This window comes from Megachile rotundata, chromosome 1 (genome assembly GCF_050947335.1).
Source record: "Megachile rotundata isolate GNS110a chromosome 1, iyMegRotu1, whole genome shotgun sequence".
In the NCBI taxonomy this organism is placed as follows: domain Eukaryota; kingdom Metazoa; phylum Arthropoda; class Insecta; order Hymenoptera; family Megachilidae; genus Megachile; species Megachile rotundata.
Window position 1 is genome coordinate 19644609 of NC_134983.1, and position 17216 is coordinate 19661824.

Here is a 17216-nt window from a genome sequence, read left to right on the forward strand (position 1 = left end):
AAAAATTTGTCACAAAAATGTGGCTCGTCAAGATGTTCCTAATTGGGTCTTTTAGTCTAGGGCGGAAAGAGTGTGACGAATATGGGATTGTAGGATCGGTAAGGCGAACAATATCGGCGACAAGACTGCTTTTGACCGACCGCATTTCGGCCAGGCGAAAATTGAATTTCCAGGAAGCCAAGTGAAGAGGTAAGCGAGGAGAAGCGTACTAGCTATTTGCGTGGCCTTAATAAGGACGTTTGACGGCGTTGGCTTTCCCTTAACAAGCCAGCTAATATCCTGGGGCCTTGACTGTTCGGTGTACTCTGTCTCGTTCTCTGTCGTTCCGCATCCACCGTTCCTTTCTCTCTTCGTTCTTCTATCTTTCTCTGTCGACTCGTTCACCTTCCGCACGACGGACACCGTCGAGAATCACCAAAGCTTGAAAACCGAACAAACTCAGTTAGAGAACTCGGTGTGAGGACCAACCGGACCAGCCGGCTGATAGAAACGCCAGAAACCATCCTTGTCGTCATCTACCTATTCTCTCGTGCCACTTGATGCATTCAGCCTAACCTTGTTTCGTCTTATATGCTCGTTAACCACCTACATTAATTACGCTGAACACAACAGGACGGTGAGTCGTGGACGTTGATGCTCCGTTTTTGTGCTAAATTGCATTTTTTACGGCAGTGAGGAATTAGTGGATACTGTGCTTAAGATCTCAAGTTTTCCAGTTTAAAAATTCACGATTTCTGGAATCTTTCAACCCTCATAGTCTTACAAAAGTTGCAAGTAACAGTTATACTTGATAAAATTTAATAAAAAATATTTATTGCTCTCTATTTGATCTACAAATTGCATAATAAAATACTGAACTGTTCTAATACACTAGTGCATTAAAAATGTCACAATCTTTGTTTATAAATTGAACTACCTGGAATCACTGTCAGTCGGTCCACAACTGAGTGATATAGGACATGAATCGTTGTCTGTCATGGTATATCTACCCTCAAATATTACAGGAGAATAGAAAAGTAAACAATTGTCTATGAGTATCACTGGATATGTACAATCTTGAGAATAAAATTTGAACCGTCGAAACAGCATTTTACCCTAAACAGTGGTTTGTACATAGGCTGCCTACGTTGTTAGACCATTTGGGAATTTTTCACGTCTCTGAAACAAAATCGATAAAATTAGCAATATGAGATATATGCAATTATACTTGCACTTGATATGTATCTACATCGTTAAAATTAATTTTGTATTTTTATAATAAAATACTCACTCGTTTTTCTTTTAAATCAGACAATAACAAGTTTGCTGTTGTCTGTAAAGCGGGTGTTGCAGTTTCTGTGACACCGGTTAGATCTTTCGGTTTCGGTAATAATCTGAAATACACGTGTGTCAGTATTCTTTGTGACTGTTGATGTATAAAGAATTTAAGTGGACTTACGAGTGAATTAAAGGAGAAAGAAGTCTTTTATCTATCGAAGCAGGATCTGTGGGTCCAGTCCACCAGCTGATGAAGCTACCCACAACCATTACAATTAACGTGCCCAAACCGGTGAACCAGTGGTAAGATAATCGATAAAGAGGAAACACGTCGTCTTCGCTGAAAGAAAATTTAAATATTCGGTGCTTATATGGACCTTCTAATCTTTTAAGATTAGGTCACCGTAAAAGTTTACTTACTTAGGATGCTCAAACTGTTTCTGGAAACTTTCGGATATGTTTCCTGGACAGTGAGAGATGGGCACCGGAAGTTTCTTAGCGACCAGAAGCCCAGCTCCGATCGACCAATTTGCACCTAAGCTCGCCCATCCGGCAATTACGAAGCCTACAATAGCCCCCATAAACGCACCCTAATCAAAAACAGAATCTAGAATCAGTAAATGAGTTGAACCACTTGCATGTTCTCTTTCGTTACCTTTGAGTTTGTCCACGGGACAAGTATACCTAACGTAAACACTCCGAAAGAGGTACCTGCAGCAATTGCAGCTAGACTTCCAGTTATCTGTAACGTAGAAAGGGATAAGAATATGTTGAATAGTTTGAATAATAAGATTGATAAAACTTACGACTAAAACTCCTCCTAATTTCTCGACCAAGATCATCAAGCCCATAGCTATCAGACCGAGCAGGACAACCAGTGACTTGACAAAAATGGTGGAACATCGATTGGACAGTTGCATGCCGAACAAACCTTTGACGAAATCTTCGAGAACCACTACGGATGTTGAATTGAATCCCACTGACAGGGTGCTGAAATATGAACAAAGTTATTTAGTTATAAATTTGACACTGATTCAATTGTCACAAAGGGTGTGTTCCTACAGGTAGACTTGATACGATATAAAAATTATCGAATTTAAACAAATGAAGCTTAAATCGCTGAAGAAAAAGAGTGAAGTGTTTACCTGAGGGCTGCTCCAAAAATTCCTGCAACAAAGAGCCCTGGCACCCCATGCAACTGGCCCGCTATTTCCATGACATAAGCGGGTAACAATTGATCGTCTGCAGTGATCAGACCAGAAGCTCTGGGGTCACATTTCGGCGGAGACCACCATGCTATGAGAACCAGGCCACACCAGCAGCACAGGGAAATGAACAACATAATACTGATAGTAAATATCGCCAGCGACCTGAAATTATATTGAACTATTGATGCAATGAAATGTTCCTAATTAACCGTCTGTCCAATCTAATTAAATACCGTGCAGATATAATTAAGTAAATAAATTTCTTTAAACGAAAGTCAATTTACCATATCATACTCTTGTCGATTTCACATGAGACCATATTTTATTCTAAATTATTCATGCAGTAATTGATATCAAATTTGTGAAAGATAAAACTTAGTTTGCCCAACGACAAACCTGACGATAAGAAGTTGTACTCACTTACACTTTGGACGTTTTGAGATCTTTCAGTGCCCTGTATCGTTGCACCATGGTTTGATTCACGGCGATATAAGCAGTGCTGTATAGCCACGATCCAATCAACACTGTCCACACCGTGTGTCTCGTGTATGGAGATGGATCGAAGCTATGTGACAAATAATTTCAATGATCAAATACCAAGATTACTTCTCGTTAATAGTACATGTTAAGATTCTTACTTTAAGAATTCAATTCTGTTAACATCTTGAGCTCTTTTCCATATTTCTGTAGCACCTATCTGATAGGTGCCTAACACGCTAACTGTTAACACGCCCGCAACCATTACTCCAACCTGAAGAGCGTCTGTCCACACCACTGCTCTGATGCCACCCTAAAATTAGTAGTCTTTTGTTACTTTAATTGTAACTATTGCTTAACATCCAGGTTTTAAAGTTTAACAAGAAGAAACAAGTCAGGGTACGAAGCTTTCAGCATCCTTGAAAAGGAAACTCTGTCAGGATCGTTAGGTCGGCACGAGTTACGATAATAAACAAATTTCCAAAGAGTCATTGGACCGCGATAAATTTTCATTAATTCGCGGGCTACAACAAATTGCTTGGATAATTACAGGCGCGCGCGGGTATTAATCACTTCGACGCTGGCTTTGTGATCCGCTACTACGGCAACAAGCACTCGACGTGCTTCACGCCATTGTTTCCGGCGGGCCATTGTCGAGCTTTCAGTTTCCGTCCATAAACATTTCCAGTAGCCAGGCCCGCGTGAGAGATTCTTCGCGGCATTGTCCACCGAAAATTGTTTCCTACTAGCTACCAGCGTGCTCCTGGCTCGAGGAACTTCAGCTATCCCCTTCGAGAATTCGCTGAACGACCGTCCTTGGAAAATTAGCCGACGTATACCTAACTGCCGCGAGCCAACCAACTTAACCCTCTCTCTACGCTTTGCTTATATTTCACCGCTTCGTACCTCTTGTTGACTTCTTCGGCCTCGACGAATCTGCCTCGTCACCATCTACGCGAATAATTACGCTACACCGATGAACATCGTTTTCTATAGAAAATCCCCATACAATAGAAGAGGACATTGTCGCTTGTGTATAAATCATTCGAGACAATTTTATTGTTTGAATAGGTGATTACTCTTGAACATTAAGGTCGGCCATTTTCTTAAGGGATGTGAGATTGACAGTGTGTTAAGAATTCAGAAGAGTTACAAATCTTGGTAGATTGACAGCAGTGTAATACAAAAATTATTTAAGTCATGATAAGAAAACTTCTACATGATTTAAAACAATATGTAATATCAATTACATTTACAATTATATTACAATTAATTTTAAATAATTTTTCTATTATTGAGATGAATTTTCACATCTCAAATAAATAACATCTGATTATTAAAATAAGCTTAACGCAGTAAATATATAAAATTCAGGATTAAATATTAAAATAGAATTTCGCATGACTTCTTCTGCACAGTATATTGGAATAGGCTATCAAAGATGTTTATCGTAAGCGATTGATCGATTTCACGCATATCGAATAGGACGTTCGAGGCATAAACTTACCAAAACGGTGTAAAATACGCACACGCAGCATACAATGATCCCGATCAAATGCACATCGATGCCACTCACTGTAATTAATCACAGAGATTTTAGTAGTGCCCGGTTAATGTTCCGCTATGAATAATATGGCCATGTATACCTTGATTTAACGCTAACGCCGGAACGTAGACCACGATCGATTGGTAAAGCACCTAAAATTGGTTCATTACGACATTATTAATGAAACATCGAATCGATCATTGCACGCGACTACTCTCAAAGAGAACGTTCAAATTGAATGTTCGTGAAAATAATTACACTCCGGTCATTAATTATTCGAAATCTGTATGAAAAATCAGTAAAGCAAAGACGATTAAGAAACGTTCAACAGCTTTTTTTTCTCCCTTTTTCGCTCCTTTTTTCTCGTTGTCGAAGCGGCGATAAGTCGAGCAGATTAGGTAACGTGAGGTAGCGTGACACGGCTACGTTGCAAGTAATTTTTCTTTGAATTACGGTCGATGATTAATCGCTTTTTCCAAAGTTTAGAACGCGTATCACGTGGCAAGCTTTACGTTGCTGGAAATCTAGATAAACCTTAAGACATGCTCGAAGTTCGTCGACGCTATTTTCTGCTTACCACGTCAATAACGAAGATCAACGATATGAGAGTTCTTACGCCACGATTGAATCTTATTTCCAAGTACTGAAACAAAATTATCATGTGTAACTCGAATTTATGCTATATCGTGACTACTTACCTCGTAAACGGAATTCAATCCTAGGGAAACGAAAACTGGAGCGTACACGGTGGCTACTACCAATCCGGAAAAGAATATGGAGATGATCGTGATCCAGTACTGGGTTCCGAAGTTGTAGATTTCGGCTGGTGTGCCGAGGATCGTTACTCCGGATATAAAACTGAAAAGAAATTTATAATGCAATTACACTTTACGTGCTTTTGATTTCTTACTATTATTAGTCATATAGGGTTTAACAGGGGATACTCTTTTGTTAACCTTGAGATTTTTCTTCACTGAGGTTTTGAGAGTTTTCTGGCTGAGACCTAAGAATTTTTAGGATTGGTACTTGAAGAGAATTGGGAGTGATATAAGTAATTACAGAGTTGGGTATCTAGAGACTTGGGGAGCTAGAGATGTGGACGTTGAGGATTTGTGGATCTAGCGACTTGAGGGCCTAAGAATTTGGAAACTTTGAGACTCAAAAATTTAGACATTTGAAGAACTAGAAATAAGGGGTTTGAGGAGGGAAATTTTACAATTTGTATATTTAGAAATCCGACAACTTTAGAAATGTAAAAACAATAGAGTATCCTTCAGTATAAAGCAATACTCCTCCGAGTGAACATTGAAGACATTGAATAAGAACCATTGTAACATGGAACGCGTTTTAATTCGTGAACAATTAAAAATACCTCGCAACGAGGGAGGCGGAGACTGGAAAGAGGCCCATACTCTTTCCTCCTAGAAGATAATCTTCCGTGCTCGACTTCTGCGCTCTCCTGTAATGCCATAATCCTGCGGCGGCAGATACGGCGAGCATCAGCGCGAACACCAGCCAATCTGCCCAATGAAAGTATCCTCTCTCCGCTGTTTCCAACATTCTAGCCCCGGCAAGCTGGAAGCGAGCGAAAACCTGATTTATAAAGCCAGATTTGCTTGATAACACCGATAATAGAGGAGTAATGGAAGTCAAGTAACACGGATGAAAGCTTAATGGCTCTCGCGATGATACGCATAATGGATCTTCAACGAGGATTTACTTTTCACCGTTGCTATTCAACCCTGGCGCGAGGCTACGGAAGAATTCGTTTTCTGATATTAAATGAGCCCGGTCTATCCCCTGCACATGGAAAAATCCTCAAATTTACTTTGCTGGAACACCGAATTAATATCGCATATTTTTCTCCAGTTCCAAACAGATTATTATACTTTCAAACTTTCTAATCTTACGCTACTTGCATTTTATTAATAGATAAAGATGTGTTGTACTTTTTTTAAAAATCATTTTAACAATAATAAGGTGAAAACAGTTCTGGTAACTGCATTTATTTTTTTTCTTATAGAACATTTGAAAACTTAAAAATTTTTCTATCTGTCAATTTCTTGTCAAAATCTAAGAATTTGAAAATTTAAGACCTTAGGATTTAGTCTGATTAGTTAAAAACTTAATTTTTTGGCAATTTCGAAATTTAAATCCAGCAAAAATTTACAAATCAGAGAATATGAATCATAGCGGAGTGAGCAATGTTAACAGGAATAAAAACCTACACGGAATGATTAAATTTGAATAATTTGTAGCGAATTCGCGATGCAGCAAGTATTTTTCACCGCGTGTATTGGTACTAGACTGATTACATACATGTTCGTAATTGGTACTTGACACACGACCTTAGCGGGAGCCGCAGCTGTGTTTCAATAAAGCTCGTTAGCTTGATAAGCGTTGCATTTCTGAGTATAACGCCTCGTACACTGTTCCTTTTTAATAGTTTCTCGTGTATTTCAGTAAATTGTGAGATACCAGTTAAACAATCTCCAAACTGCTAATATATTTTTCCATTACATCACTAAGATTTCAAATTTTTAATATTAACCTTTGTAATTTTAATTTCGAATGTGTCCATCTAAAATATTCAAAGTATTCTAATAATCTTATAACGTGTTCAAAAAGTTCTGAAAATAGTCTGAATTTTGAATATTTAATTATGTATTTATTTGAATTAATTTTCGTAGTCCCATACTAGACGTTTGAATTTGGCGCGGTTTCCCTTGAGAGAGCATCCGTGACGTAGAGGACGCTAGCGTGCAGAAATCGATGAGAAAGCAGAGTCCTGATTATACACCGGGTAATACGAACGGTCACGGGTCAGTAAACTATTTCTTTGAAGCAAAATGAAGTGAAAGAATCAAAAGGATTTAATGAAAGGCTGTTTTAAGAATGCGGAAAACGATTACCCACACGAGAAGTTCACATAAACACGATACGTCAGCGCCGTAAGTTTTTTGTGGCTTTTTTACCTCGAAAACGACTCTAATTGCTTTTTAATGTTTCTTTGTTCTACGACAGTAACACGATTTCTCTCTTCGCCACTTTAACTGTTTTTGAAAACAAAATACCGAATTAAAAAGAAATTTGCTATAATATATTATTCTTAGCTATTGTTTCTTGCATACAATGCAGATTCAATAGCTGTCAAACTTATTTACTTTAAAGGTAATTGAATTACCGACCGGAAGTAACAGTTGTCGAACGAAACATCGATTGCTGATAAATAGAACTGTTCGGTTTCGTAAAGATTCCTCTATTACTGATAAATAAATGAATACTTTTTATTCTTAATATTTCAAATTTGAAAGTTCAGAAATTTTTCCATTACGATTTGAAAAATTTTTATTTTCGAAATAACTACCCATGAGTGCCCGCCATTTGCACATCACTGCTCTATATTTAGAAACGATGTACTGACCGTTTCTCATACCGCTGTTCATCTAAATCTCTGTTCTTCGTGCACGTTCACCAGGTGAAAATCACCGTCACACTTCTTCGATTGCTGGGATAATCGATTTTGATTCCGACGCGATCAACTAGACTCTGAACAACGGTCGATAAGGATCTCAGCAAACTTTAAACAGGTATCTTCGTTCTATTATTAAGTAGATTTCTTTCCTTTTATTACTGCTTCTACGACGACTCTTATTTTCTCCCTCCCAACTAGCATCTATAAATTCTTTTCTCAATGCAATTTACTGCTCTAGTCCAATCGATTTTACTTCACGCCTTGTTCTCCAGAAAATGTGCTACTTTCTTTCATGCTATGGTGTTTTTATGTGTGCGTGTATTTGTTTATGTATTGACCATTTTCTCCTCGAATTATCGATATTAGAAACAAATTATTTCGATGTATTAATAGGTACAAAATAATATCGCTAAGTATAATTTAAAACCGAGTACGATTTTAATAATCACCATAAATTGGCGAACATAAAAATTCCGTGTGACAATAAAAAATATTTGAGGCAACATATAGATATGCACTTAATATTTTAAGCGAGAGAAATCAAAATGTACACCAGTAATATTTAAACATAAGAATATAATTGAAATAATTACATTAAACAAGATGCGATGCACAACACAAACAGCTTTGCGGCGAGATTTACAAAATACAAGCCAATTTATTTTTTAACTTTTCAAACTAGCATTTATGATCACATATAACAGTTTAATAAAAACAGTTCATTAAAATTGTCGTTGGTCCTTTATGCGCGCACAGTTCGCATCGCGAGAACAAAATATTGAAGATGTCGGTGCACGAGTTCGCATCACGAAATAAAAAACATCGATCAAGCAATCGAACGTGTTCCTTCGACGCGAAAGATGACACCGCGACTAGCGATTGTGAAAATACGTCGAAGAATGCGTGCGAAATACATCGAAACGCACGTTCCAATCGGTGAATCTAAATTTTTTGCACGATCGGAATATTTTTAAAAAGAACGAAAGAACACGGGCGAATAAATATAGCCGAAGGAAGAGAACGTCACGATCGAGTGTCGGTCGTGACCAACGACTAACTGTCGAGAGTCGAGACAGAAGCAACCGGTTTACTCGATCTGGGTCTAATTCATCCAACACAAATCCAACAACAAAGAAAATTCAAAATTATACTCGTTCGAAGGACCCGCCGTTTCCGTCGAAGGAATATTTTTATGTTTAAACAATCGTCACGAACACTGTGCACGCTTTGGTGTTCTTTTAACCGTTAACGAAGTGATGTTAGGTAAGCAACCAATTGGCACGTATAAACTACTTTAATCCCGATTAAAAACAATAACCTTATAAACGCCTTATTCGTAACCGACCAGTATTTCCTTATCAGATTAAATACGCATGGTGTTTATGTAGAGTAATACGTTTAACCGATTTCAATGATCTTGACGTGTGTTATAAAGTCCTGAATAATTCAATGCCAATCCTGAATAATTTTATAGTCACATACGCGTAATCGGTAGCGTCATTAGTATAATAACCTGCACATAAAATTTGTTGGCAATATAACACGTGTAAACACGGTTGTTCGGACATTTTATCAAGGTCATTAAAATAAACAAAGTTCTGAATAATGCATGTATGGTGATTCTGTTTTGTACGAAAAAACACGATCCATGCATATTCACACTTGATTGATTAACGTATTTTTATGATATATATTTTTGTATAGTAAGGGAATGTGTTAATAAAACGTCGAATGTAATATTTACAACAAATTATTTTATCATAATGATTATAGATAATTACAAAGACTCGTAAGACAACAATATATAATCAGCTTTCAGAATTTTGATCGAAAAAAATAATGCGGTAAAAATTTGTATTATCGGATACAATATTATTATACTTTGATCGTTATTGTTCACAACGTAAGTTTGATTTGTAAATGACCGCAATATTAATATATACCTATCGCATGTACATTGTGTTATTCACCGTTCAAATAGGAACGAAAATGTATTATTGTAATCATAGTAACAATTTACGGAGGAATACATTTCAAACGACGTGTATTTATTCCAGTTACATGTTCTTTACTGAAATGTAATTTCATTGGAATGTTAATGTAAAGACTTTAAAATAGTTTATATTCTTAAGAAAAACGTATAATCATCTCGGTTTCGTGAAACGAAAGTAAATTATACATTACATGCCATAAATTTGTAATTTTAGAAATTTAATTACAAAGTGTGCAACTTTCATAATTATGCATTCTTATAACAACATGACAGTGAAGCACGGTAAAAATTTGGTGTTATTAAAAGTGTAAATTTTATTCATAATTATGATCACATCAGTGTGATAACCGTATGAAAATTCACAAATGCCACAATTACTTCTGCTGTAACTGTGACAGTAATGTATTTATTTTATCATAGTTAAAAATTGATCTAACTAAGTATACAATAAAAAACCAGATTGGCAGAATCTTTTGTTTTTCATTAATTGTTAATCTTGATTTGATTTTACTATACATATGCTTTTTACTTGTTACTATTATATTATTCACTAGTAGAAATGAAAATAAAAAATTTAAGTATAACTAAATTTATATTTCTGTGATTAAACGTGCACAAACATGTGCATTTGCTGAGATTTGTGTGACCATTGGCTGAAACGTAATATCAAACACATCAAATGTAATGCTTACTAGCTAACAGAGTTTATATTAATGAAAAATAACTTTTAAATGTAGTGAACAATTCTGTGTTCAACCTACTGGTATGAATTTGAAAGTTGTACTAGTAATAATGTCTTCCTGGAATATAATATTTCAATTCAATGTTTTCATACTCTTACATTACAAGAGCTCATTGTATCAGATTTTCAAGGTACGTTTTTTACTTACACTGGTTTTAAACAATGATACATAATAATTATAGTATTATGTAATTGTTACTTATATATCATCTGTACATTCTCACAGTGTATGTTCTTATTATTTCACTTTATACTTTAATACTGTAGGAAAAGGGCACGGTTCTGAGTGGGACAAATTGTGGAAAAACGGCAAACGTGTCAAAATCCTGTCACAATACGTGTCAAAGCAATAATTGTTTTCAAGGAAATAGTGAGAAAAGAAAAAGGGGGTATTCAGCCGTTGGCATGAAAACTGAATCTCTTGCGATTTGTTGTTAAGACTGAATCTCCGGTAGTATTGTATTCGTGTATATTTCATCTTCTTTTACTTATATTCCTAAATCTTAGATTGTAATTCTAATTTGCTATCTTAATAGTCATAAATAAATCCATATTCAGTTGCCATTCGGACTTTGCATTTAGTAACCCTACAATACTTACACTGATTAATATACACATACTATGTACTCGTATGTATACATGTATATATCCAATTTTATCTTCAATTTCTTCGTTCCACAAAGAATTATTTACAACTTTTGGGTTGGATAACAAATGTACCATTAATGGAAACAAATAATGAAATGAATGTCTTTAAGTATCCCCCCGATGATACATTGGTCAGTCTTTTAAAAACCATTATATTTCATACAAGTATTATAATCTATTCTTTGTGATACGAGAAAACAAACGTATATGTTGAATGTTTCATACATTTCTAAATTCGAAGATGGAATATGGGAACAGCATAATAATCACAGTTTTTGATGTCTTCCTTCTCCAAAAAGCCATAAGCAGACTCTGTCAACTGCAAACGCTAGGAAAAAGTCTGCTACTAGTATTTGAACTAAAAGTTGACGGAACTGCAAAAAGAAAATGTATGTTATATGAAAAGTTTTCGGGTGATGAAAGGTCTTGATAGTGTTTATATCTGCTCACATCGCTTGGGAAATCCACGATTTCAAATTGTTTTGCTAGTTCAGGTAAAACACCACAAGCTAATCCCAATATAACAGCAGTACTGCCAATAAGGCTGTATAATAAAGACTTATTTTGTAGTAAACTTTCCATATAAGGGTGACCCTATAAAATTTCAACAAATTAAAACAGATATAACTTTAGTTAATACGACCATAAAGTTAAATAGATATATTTACCCGATAATTAATTGCAAATGTGAAAATCTGGAGTGCCATAGCAATAATGTAAACTGTACTGTTTAACAAGTTTGCCTCGAATGGTTTACCTTCTTCACCAAAATCCGAATTTGACGTCATGTTCATGTTGGATGAATTACTTGGTGTTGACAAATCGTTCCTTAGCAAATCGAATAAAAATTAGTTTATAAAAATTTTAACAACACGTTGATACGGAAATTTGGATATTTAGAAATACCATAGCATTACCATGAAATTTTGTTACTTACTCTGCTGATAATACAGTAGCCTCTTTTACTAAATATACGAGAGAGAAAAAGTGCACGGCAAACTGAAGTAGTACAGTAGCTATGGTATACAAATTGAATATATTTGGAAGTGGTCTCTGTTTAGACAATGTTTTCAAAGGTTTCGATCTTGATATAAACAAAAAGCAAGTTGCCAAAAGAACACCTTGCAATGTCGCTTGAGCATCACTGAATTTGATTCCGTCTGAATAGAGAACAGACTGACTGTATGCGAGTGCTAAAGCGTTAAGTGCCAAAATTTTAAACATCTGTAACGTTGTGACTAAAGTGCAACGTCCTTGCTTGATAACATGACATACTGCAACAAAGCATAGATTAGAATGTTAAGCTAACAAAATTTTAACTTTTATGCCATGAAACTTACTGCACTGAATTGATGACATTTTACTGGTAAAAGGCGCAGCAATTGAGGCATCTCCTAGTTTAACTATGACTGACTCTCCTTCAAGTTCTTTCAATACTTTCTGTAGCCTTATTCTGGTGTTAGCGGATCCTCTTGTATTCATTCTTGAACCATTAACCATCGAATTTAAGAGCATGTTTTCATTTTTTGTATTATCTTGTTTGTCCGAAGTCGCTCTTTCAGGTGGACTAGAAAGGATTGCAACACCTAAAGAAATTCAATACGTGTGTGTGATTCGTTTCATGTAATACGATATTTATGAATTTCCTTGATCAACTAACCCACTTGAGCATGCTTTAAAGCACCTACATCATTAGTACCATCTCCACACATCAAAGTTGTATATCCTAAATTTTGTAATGAAACAATTATAAATTCTTTTTGTTTTGGTTCACATCTTGCAAAAATTACGATGTGCGGTAATAATTTGCGAAGAAGCTTGTGTTCATTTTCTTTCAAATATGTTAAACCCTAAAAGATGTATGTTACAAAAATAATAGTAATTAAAAAAATAATTATCACCAAGATAATATTGCACAATATTGCTTTACCTCTCCTGTTAAACAAAGAGCATATTTTCGCCAAATTTCATTACCCCGAGAAGTAACATCTGTATCGCTTAAAGGCAAGTGTATCTTCTTATCTACACTTTCCCACGCCCATTCTTGATCGTAAGAAGTTAATATAAGCGTAACTGGTTTCTTTGTAAAATGTAATTCACGACTGACATGACAGGCGGTTAGGGGATTGTCACCGGTGATCATAACAACCTGTAAGAATAATATGCAATTATTATAATTTAAACACATGGTTAGAAATAAACCTAATTTTCTTAATAATTACTGAATGCGAAGCGTTCACGATTTCCTTGATAACCGCCCTAGAATCAGGTTTAAGCGGACAACTTATTATTACAAATCCAGCAAAAGTCAGATTTCTTTCTAAACGCTCCCGGGTTAATTCTCTTAGGTCTTGAGATGATAGAGGTCCAGAAAGTTTTCGATATCCTAAAGCTAGTACTCTGGCTCCGCGTCGAGAAAGCGATAGGTAAGTAGAATCGTAATTCTCTGGTATATTTGATAACTGGAAACAGAGAATAAAGATATCAACATATTACGCGACAATTAAAAAAATATATTTATAACTTGTCACTTACCATATCTTTAAGGATTTCAGGAGCACCTTTTACAGTAGTCATATAATTGATTTCCGATGAACCTGGCATCGTGTAACTAGCTACAACTGACATTCGTTTTAACGCAGAGGAAAAGTGGTGACGCTGTACTATTTTTAAAACAGGGGATTGTCCTTTTCTAGGTATCATAGAGTCATCTGGTATAAAATTAAATTAGATTACCACTTCATAAATTACAACTTTTTAGTAAAAGGTGGTCATACTTTTTGTAAGGCTCCAATTAACAGCTTTCAACGTGGCCTTTTCAAGAGGATCGCCAACAATTTCATCGTCTACTTGTACGAGAGAATGGCACGTTGCAAGTACTTGAATACTTTCTAAAGGAGCATCAGAAAGTTGAACAACATCTGCTTTTCCTCTTGAACAGTAACAAGTAGTTTAATATACATACATTTAGGTTTTGTATGCGACTAGAAATAAGCATATGATACTCACTCAATTCCAGCTAAACCCTCGACAATCAAGTTATCGCTGGTTAAAGTACCAGTTTTATCGAAGCAACAGATTTCAACTTTCCCAGCAAATGGTATTCGGAAAGGTTCGGTACAAAATACACCTATAACAAAGACATATGTATTATTATTCATATTACCGACGAGTCTGTAAATGATTAAAGCTTTAATGTATTATAAGTACCTAATTTTGATAGAGCTAACAAGGATGTATTAACAGCCAATGATAACTCAATTGGCAGTTCTGGGGGAATAACTGATGTTAGAATAAGTGTACATTCTAAGAATAATTTATATCTATTTCTAGTAGGATCTGCACTTCCTATAATGAAATTAATAATTAATTAATAATTTACATATGCAATTTCAAATGTTAATATTAATAGATAGTATACCTTTAATCCATACATATGTTGCTGCTGCAATTGCAAATACTAGTAAAAATAGGATAAAGCCAAATGTTTCCAAATTGTTAGCTGTAACACGTTTAACTCCAAAGAGTATTGTCCTCAAGAGTTTACCTTGGGATGTTGAAAATCCAGTACGTAAAACATAGGCTACACAGCCATTGTCAGTAGCTAAAATTTTAGATGAGGACAAATATAGATATTTATGGTAATGCTAACAACAAATTATTATGTAATGATCAGTTAAGTACCCTTGAGGCCAGGTACATTTTTACTAGGCGGACTATGTTGCACAACTTTTGTGCCCCCAAAAAGTACATGCAGTTTATCATTTCCTTCTATATCCAGTTCTCTGCTTCCATCAATATCTTCTATAGGCTCTTTCATTTGTGGAACTGATTCTCCTATTTGTTTACAATAAAATTATGTAAGGGCAATAGAATCAGATATTAAATACTTTTATTTTTAATTTACCTGTTAGCATACTCTCATCAACCACACATGGTCCTCTTAAAAGTAACATATCACATGGCACCAAATTATCATTTTGAGATCTTGTTATCGAGACTATGTCACCAGGAAGTAACTGATCAGTAAACATAGAACGCCATCGCCTATTCCTGTAGACCTTTGATGAAAACAATTTTATTAGAAACATTTCTAGTAAACAGTATTTATCTATAATGTTTACTAACCATTATCATGTATGGCTTATTTCCCATTTTTCTGATCTCAGCCATATTTCGAAGTTGCTGCTGTACCAATGTACATTCAAACATGATAAGCATAATAAGAGTAAAGATACTATAATACCAATACTCGTCTAAACACCATAATGCTACACAAAACACTTGGAAAACAAAGAACGGCGCAATTGCCCTTTCTTTGAATAATTCCTTAAATTCGGGTACAACCATATCCAACCTAAAGTAACACAACCATGTATAGTGAAAGTGAATAAAACTTGCAAGAATAGTTGTTATTTTTATGTTATGATAAAACAATGTGCATACTTATTCTTGCCATATTTTTCCTCTGCTATCGTAATATCTTTCTCATCCAAGTATCCTTTCCATTCGCAATAATGCTTAACAGAGTAGTTAATTGGATACTGAAGGCCTTCGAAATATTTTTTATGTGGATTCCAAATATACTTTGTTTTTTGAAATATAAACCATGGCTCTTGTTCGTTGGAATGGTGTAACTTAACAAGTTCTGAACTTCCATTGTTAGGTGTAGGAATTACTTTCGCTATTTTTGCTTTATAAGGACTTTTTTCCTAAAATGATATTTAATAGTAATGCAACATATTGTGGTAGAACCAAAATTTGTTTCATGTTTTAGAGAGGAAATTTTAAAAACAATGTAATAACAGGAAGAAACCATTGATTAATTTGTTATTTCGTTAATTTCTAATTAGTACTGTTCTTGAATTCATCGATTCAATTTAAACCCTCCCGCCAATCAATCATGCGACTCAAACAAGCAGAAGGCCGGTTCGAATGGCTGCCACGTTTACCGAGCATATTGAACAAAATAACACACATGTGCAAATTATTTAATCAGTGTAATTACAATTGCGATAAACGATCGTCAACTCACCGAGCTACAATTGAGAAAAGTGTGTATATGCACCGACCATTGGCAACACAAACATATAAAAATTTGCAACACACCAATAGCCGCGATACCCACTAGGCCCGCTTCATAGTACTCGTCAATTCCGTAAATAAAAATCCAACTGTAAATCCACGCAGTGTGTAATATCACAGAAGGTAAAATGTATCCCGTGAACAACAGTTTCCGAGGATTGTGAAGGGTGACAGTCTGTACCAGTTCGTCTACCCGCGACGAAGCAGTAGTCGCCATGGCTATGATTACGCTATACCGTAACAGGGGCGTATGGAGCTTAATATTAAATGGTTCCGGTTTCTCTCACATGAAATTTGATCACACAAACACCAAGCACGCACTACGAAATAGAAACGTAACAATTCACGCACGTGAAAGGTGCTTGAAATATGTTTACGTCCTTCGCACCTTTCCCTCGTGCTGTATATGTATACTAATTTACAGTAATGAGGTAAAAATGAATTTTCTGTAGAACCCTGTCACGCCATCTTATAACCGTACCTAAAACTAACAGTTTCTTATCATGATAAAGATAAATTATGATGTAACGGTAAATGGCTGTACTATTTGGAGTTTGTTTGGTCAACTTTTACATTTGCAAACTTTCAAATTTAGAATTTTAAATATGAGGATTTGAGACTTTGAAAATTTGGTAATGTGGTAAATGGAGAACTTGGGTATTTAGAGATTGATTCTTCGCAATATAGATAGATGGCGCAATTATATACTTTAAGCTTTAGTGCACCGCCTTATTGAAATTGTTGATGTGTTAGAGCATTTGACTATAAAAGTGGGGCAGATCCAT

At 35.4% G+C, this 17216-nt stretch overlaps 2 protein-coding genes across 6 annotated transcripts; both read right to left on the minus strand.

Moving 5' to 3' along the window:
* Positions 1-791: 791 nt before the first annotated feature.
* LOC100880493 (sodium-coupled monocarboxylate transporter 1) lies at positions 792-9542 on the minus strand. Of its 4 annotated transcripts, none has more exons than XM_003704066.3 (15): positions 8557-9542; positions 5861-6063; positions 5187-5346; positions 5066-5131; positions 4589-4640; positions 4450-4517; positions 3104-3255; positions 2890-3030; positions 2403-2627; positions 2064-2247; positions 1913-1999; positions 1678-1847; positions 1439-1597; positions 1271-1373; positions 792-1158 (listed from the first exon to the last, which is right to left on the minus strand). In XM_003704066.3, the coding sequence occupies exons 2-15, from the start codon at positions 6046-6048 to the stop codon at positions 1123-1125; spliced, it is 1791 nt and encodes a 596-aa protein (XP_003704114.2). In that variant the 5' UTR covers positions 6049-6063; positions 8557-9542; the 3' UTR covers positions 792-1122. The 4 variants fall into 4 exon arrangements, with proteins under 4 accessions (XP_003704114.2, XP_012142524.2, XP_076387032.1 ...); XM_012287134.2 differs by lacking the exon at positions 8557-9542 and adding an exon at positions 7913-8089; XM_076530917.1 differs by lacking the exon at positions 8557-9542 and adding an exon at positions 7464-7545.
* A 155-nt stretch (positions 9543-9697) lies between these two features.
* Positions 9698-16870, minus strand: LOC100883556 (endoplasmic reticulum transmembrane helix translocase). 2 transcript variants are annotated; one of them, XM_076530839.1, is made up of 19 exons: positions 16382-16870; positions 15793-16058; positions 15475-15703; positions 15254-15407; positions 15031-15183; positions 14768-14950; positions 14557-14694; positions 14356-14476; positions 14124-14278; positions 13882-14057; positions 13569-13808; positions 13277-13495; positions 13007-13196; positions 12687-12932; positions 12284-12620; positions 12015-12174; positions 11797-11940; positions 11572-11720; positions 9698-11285 (listed from the first exon to the last, which is right to left on the minus strand). In XM_076530839.1, the coding sequence occupies exons 1-18, from the start codon at positions 16646-16648 to the stop codon at positions 11613-11615; spliced, it is 3486 nt and encodes a 1161-aa protein (XP_076386954.1). In that variant the 5' UTR covers positions 16649-16870; the 3' UTR covers positions 9698-11285; positions 11572-11612. The 2 variants fall into 2 exon arrangements, with proteins under 2 accessions (XP_076386954.1, XP_003704141.1); XM_003704093.3 differs by lacking the exon at positions 9698-11285 and having other exon boundaries at positions 11479-11720.
* Positions 16871-17216: the final 346 nt, after the last annotated feature.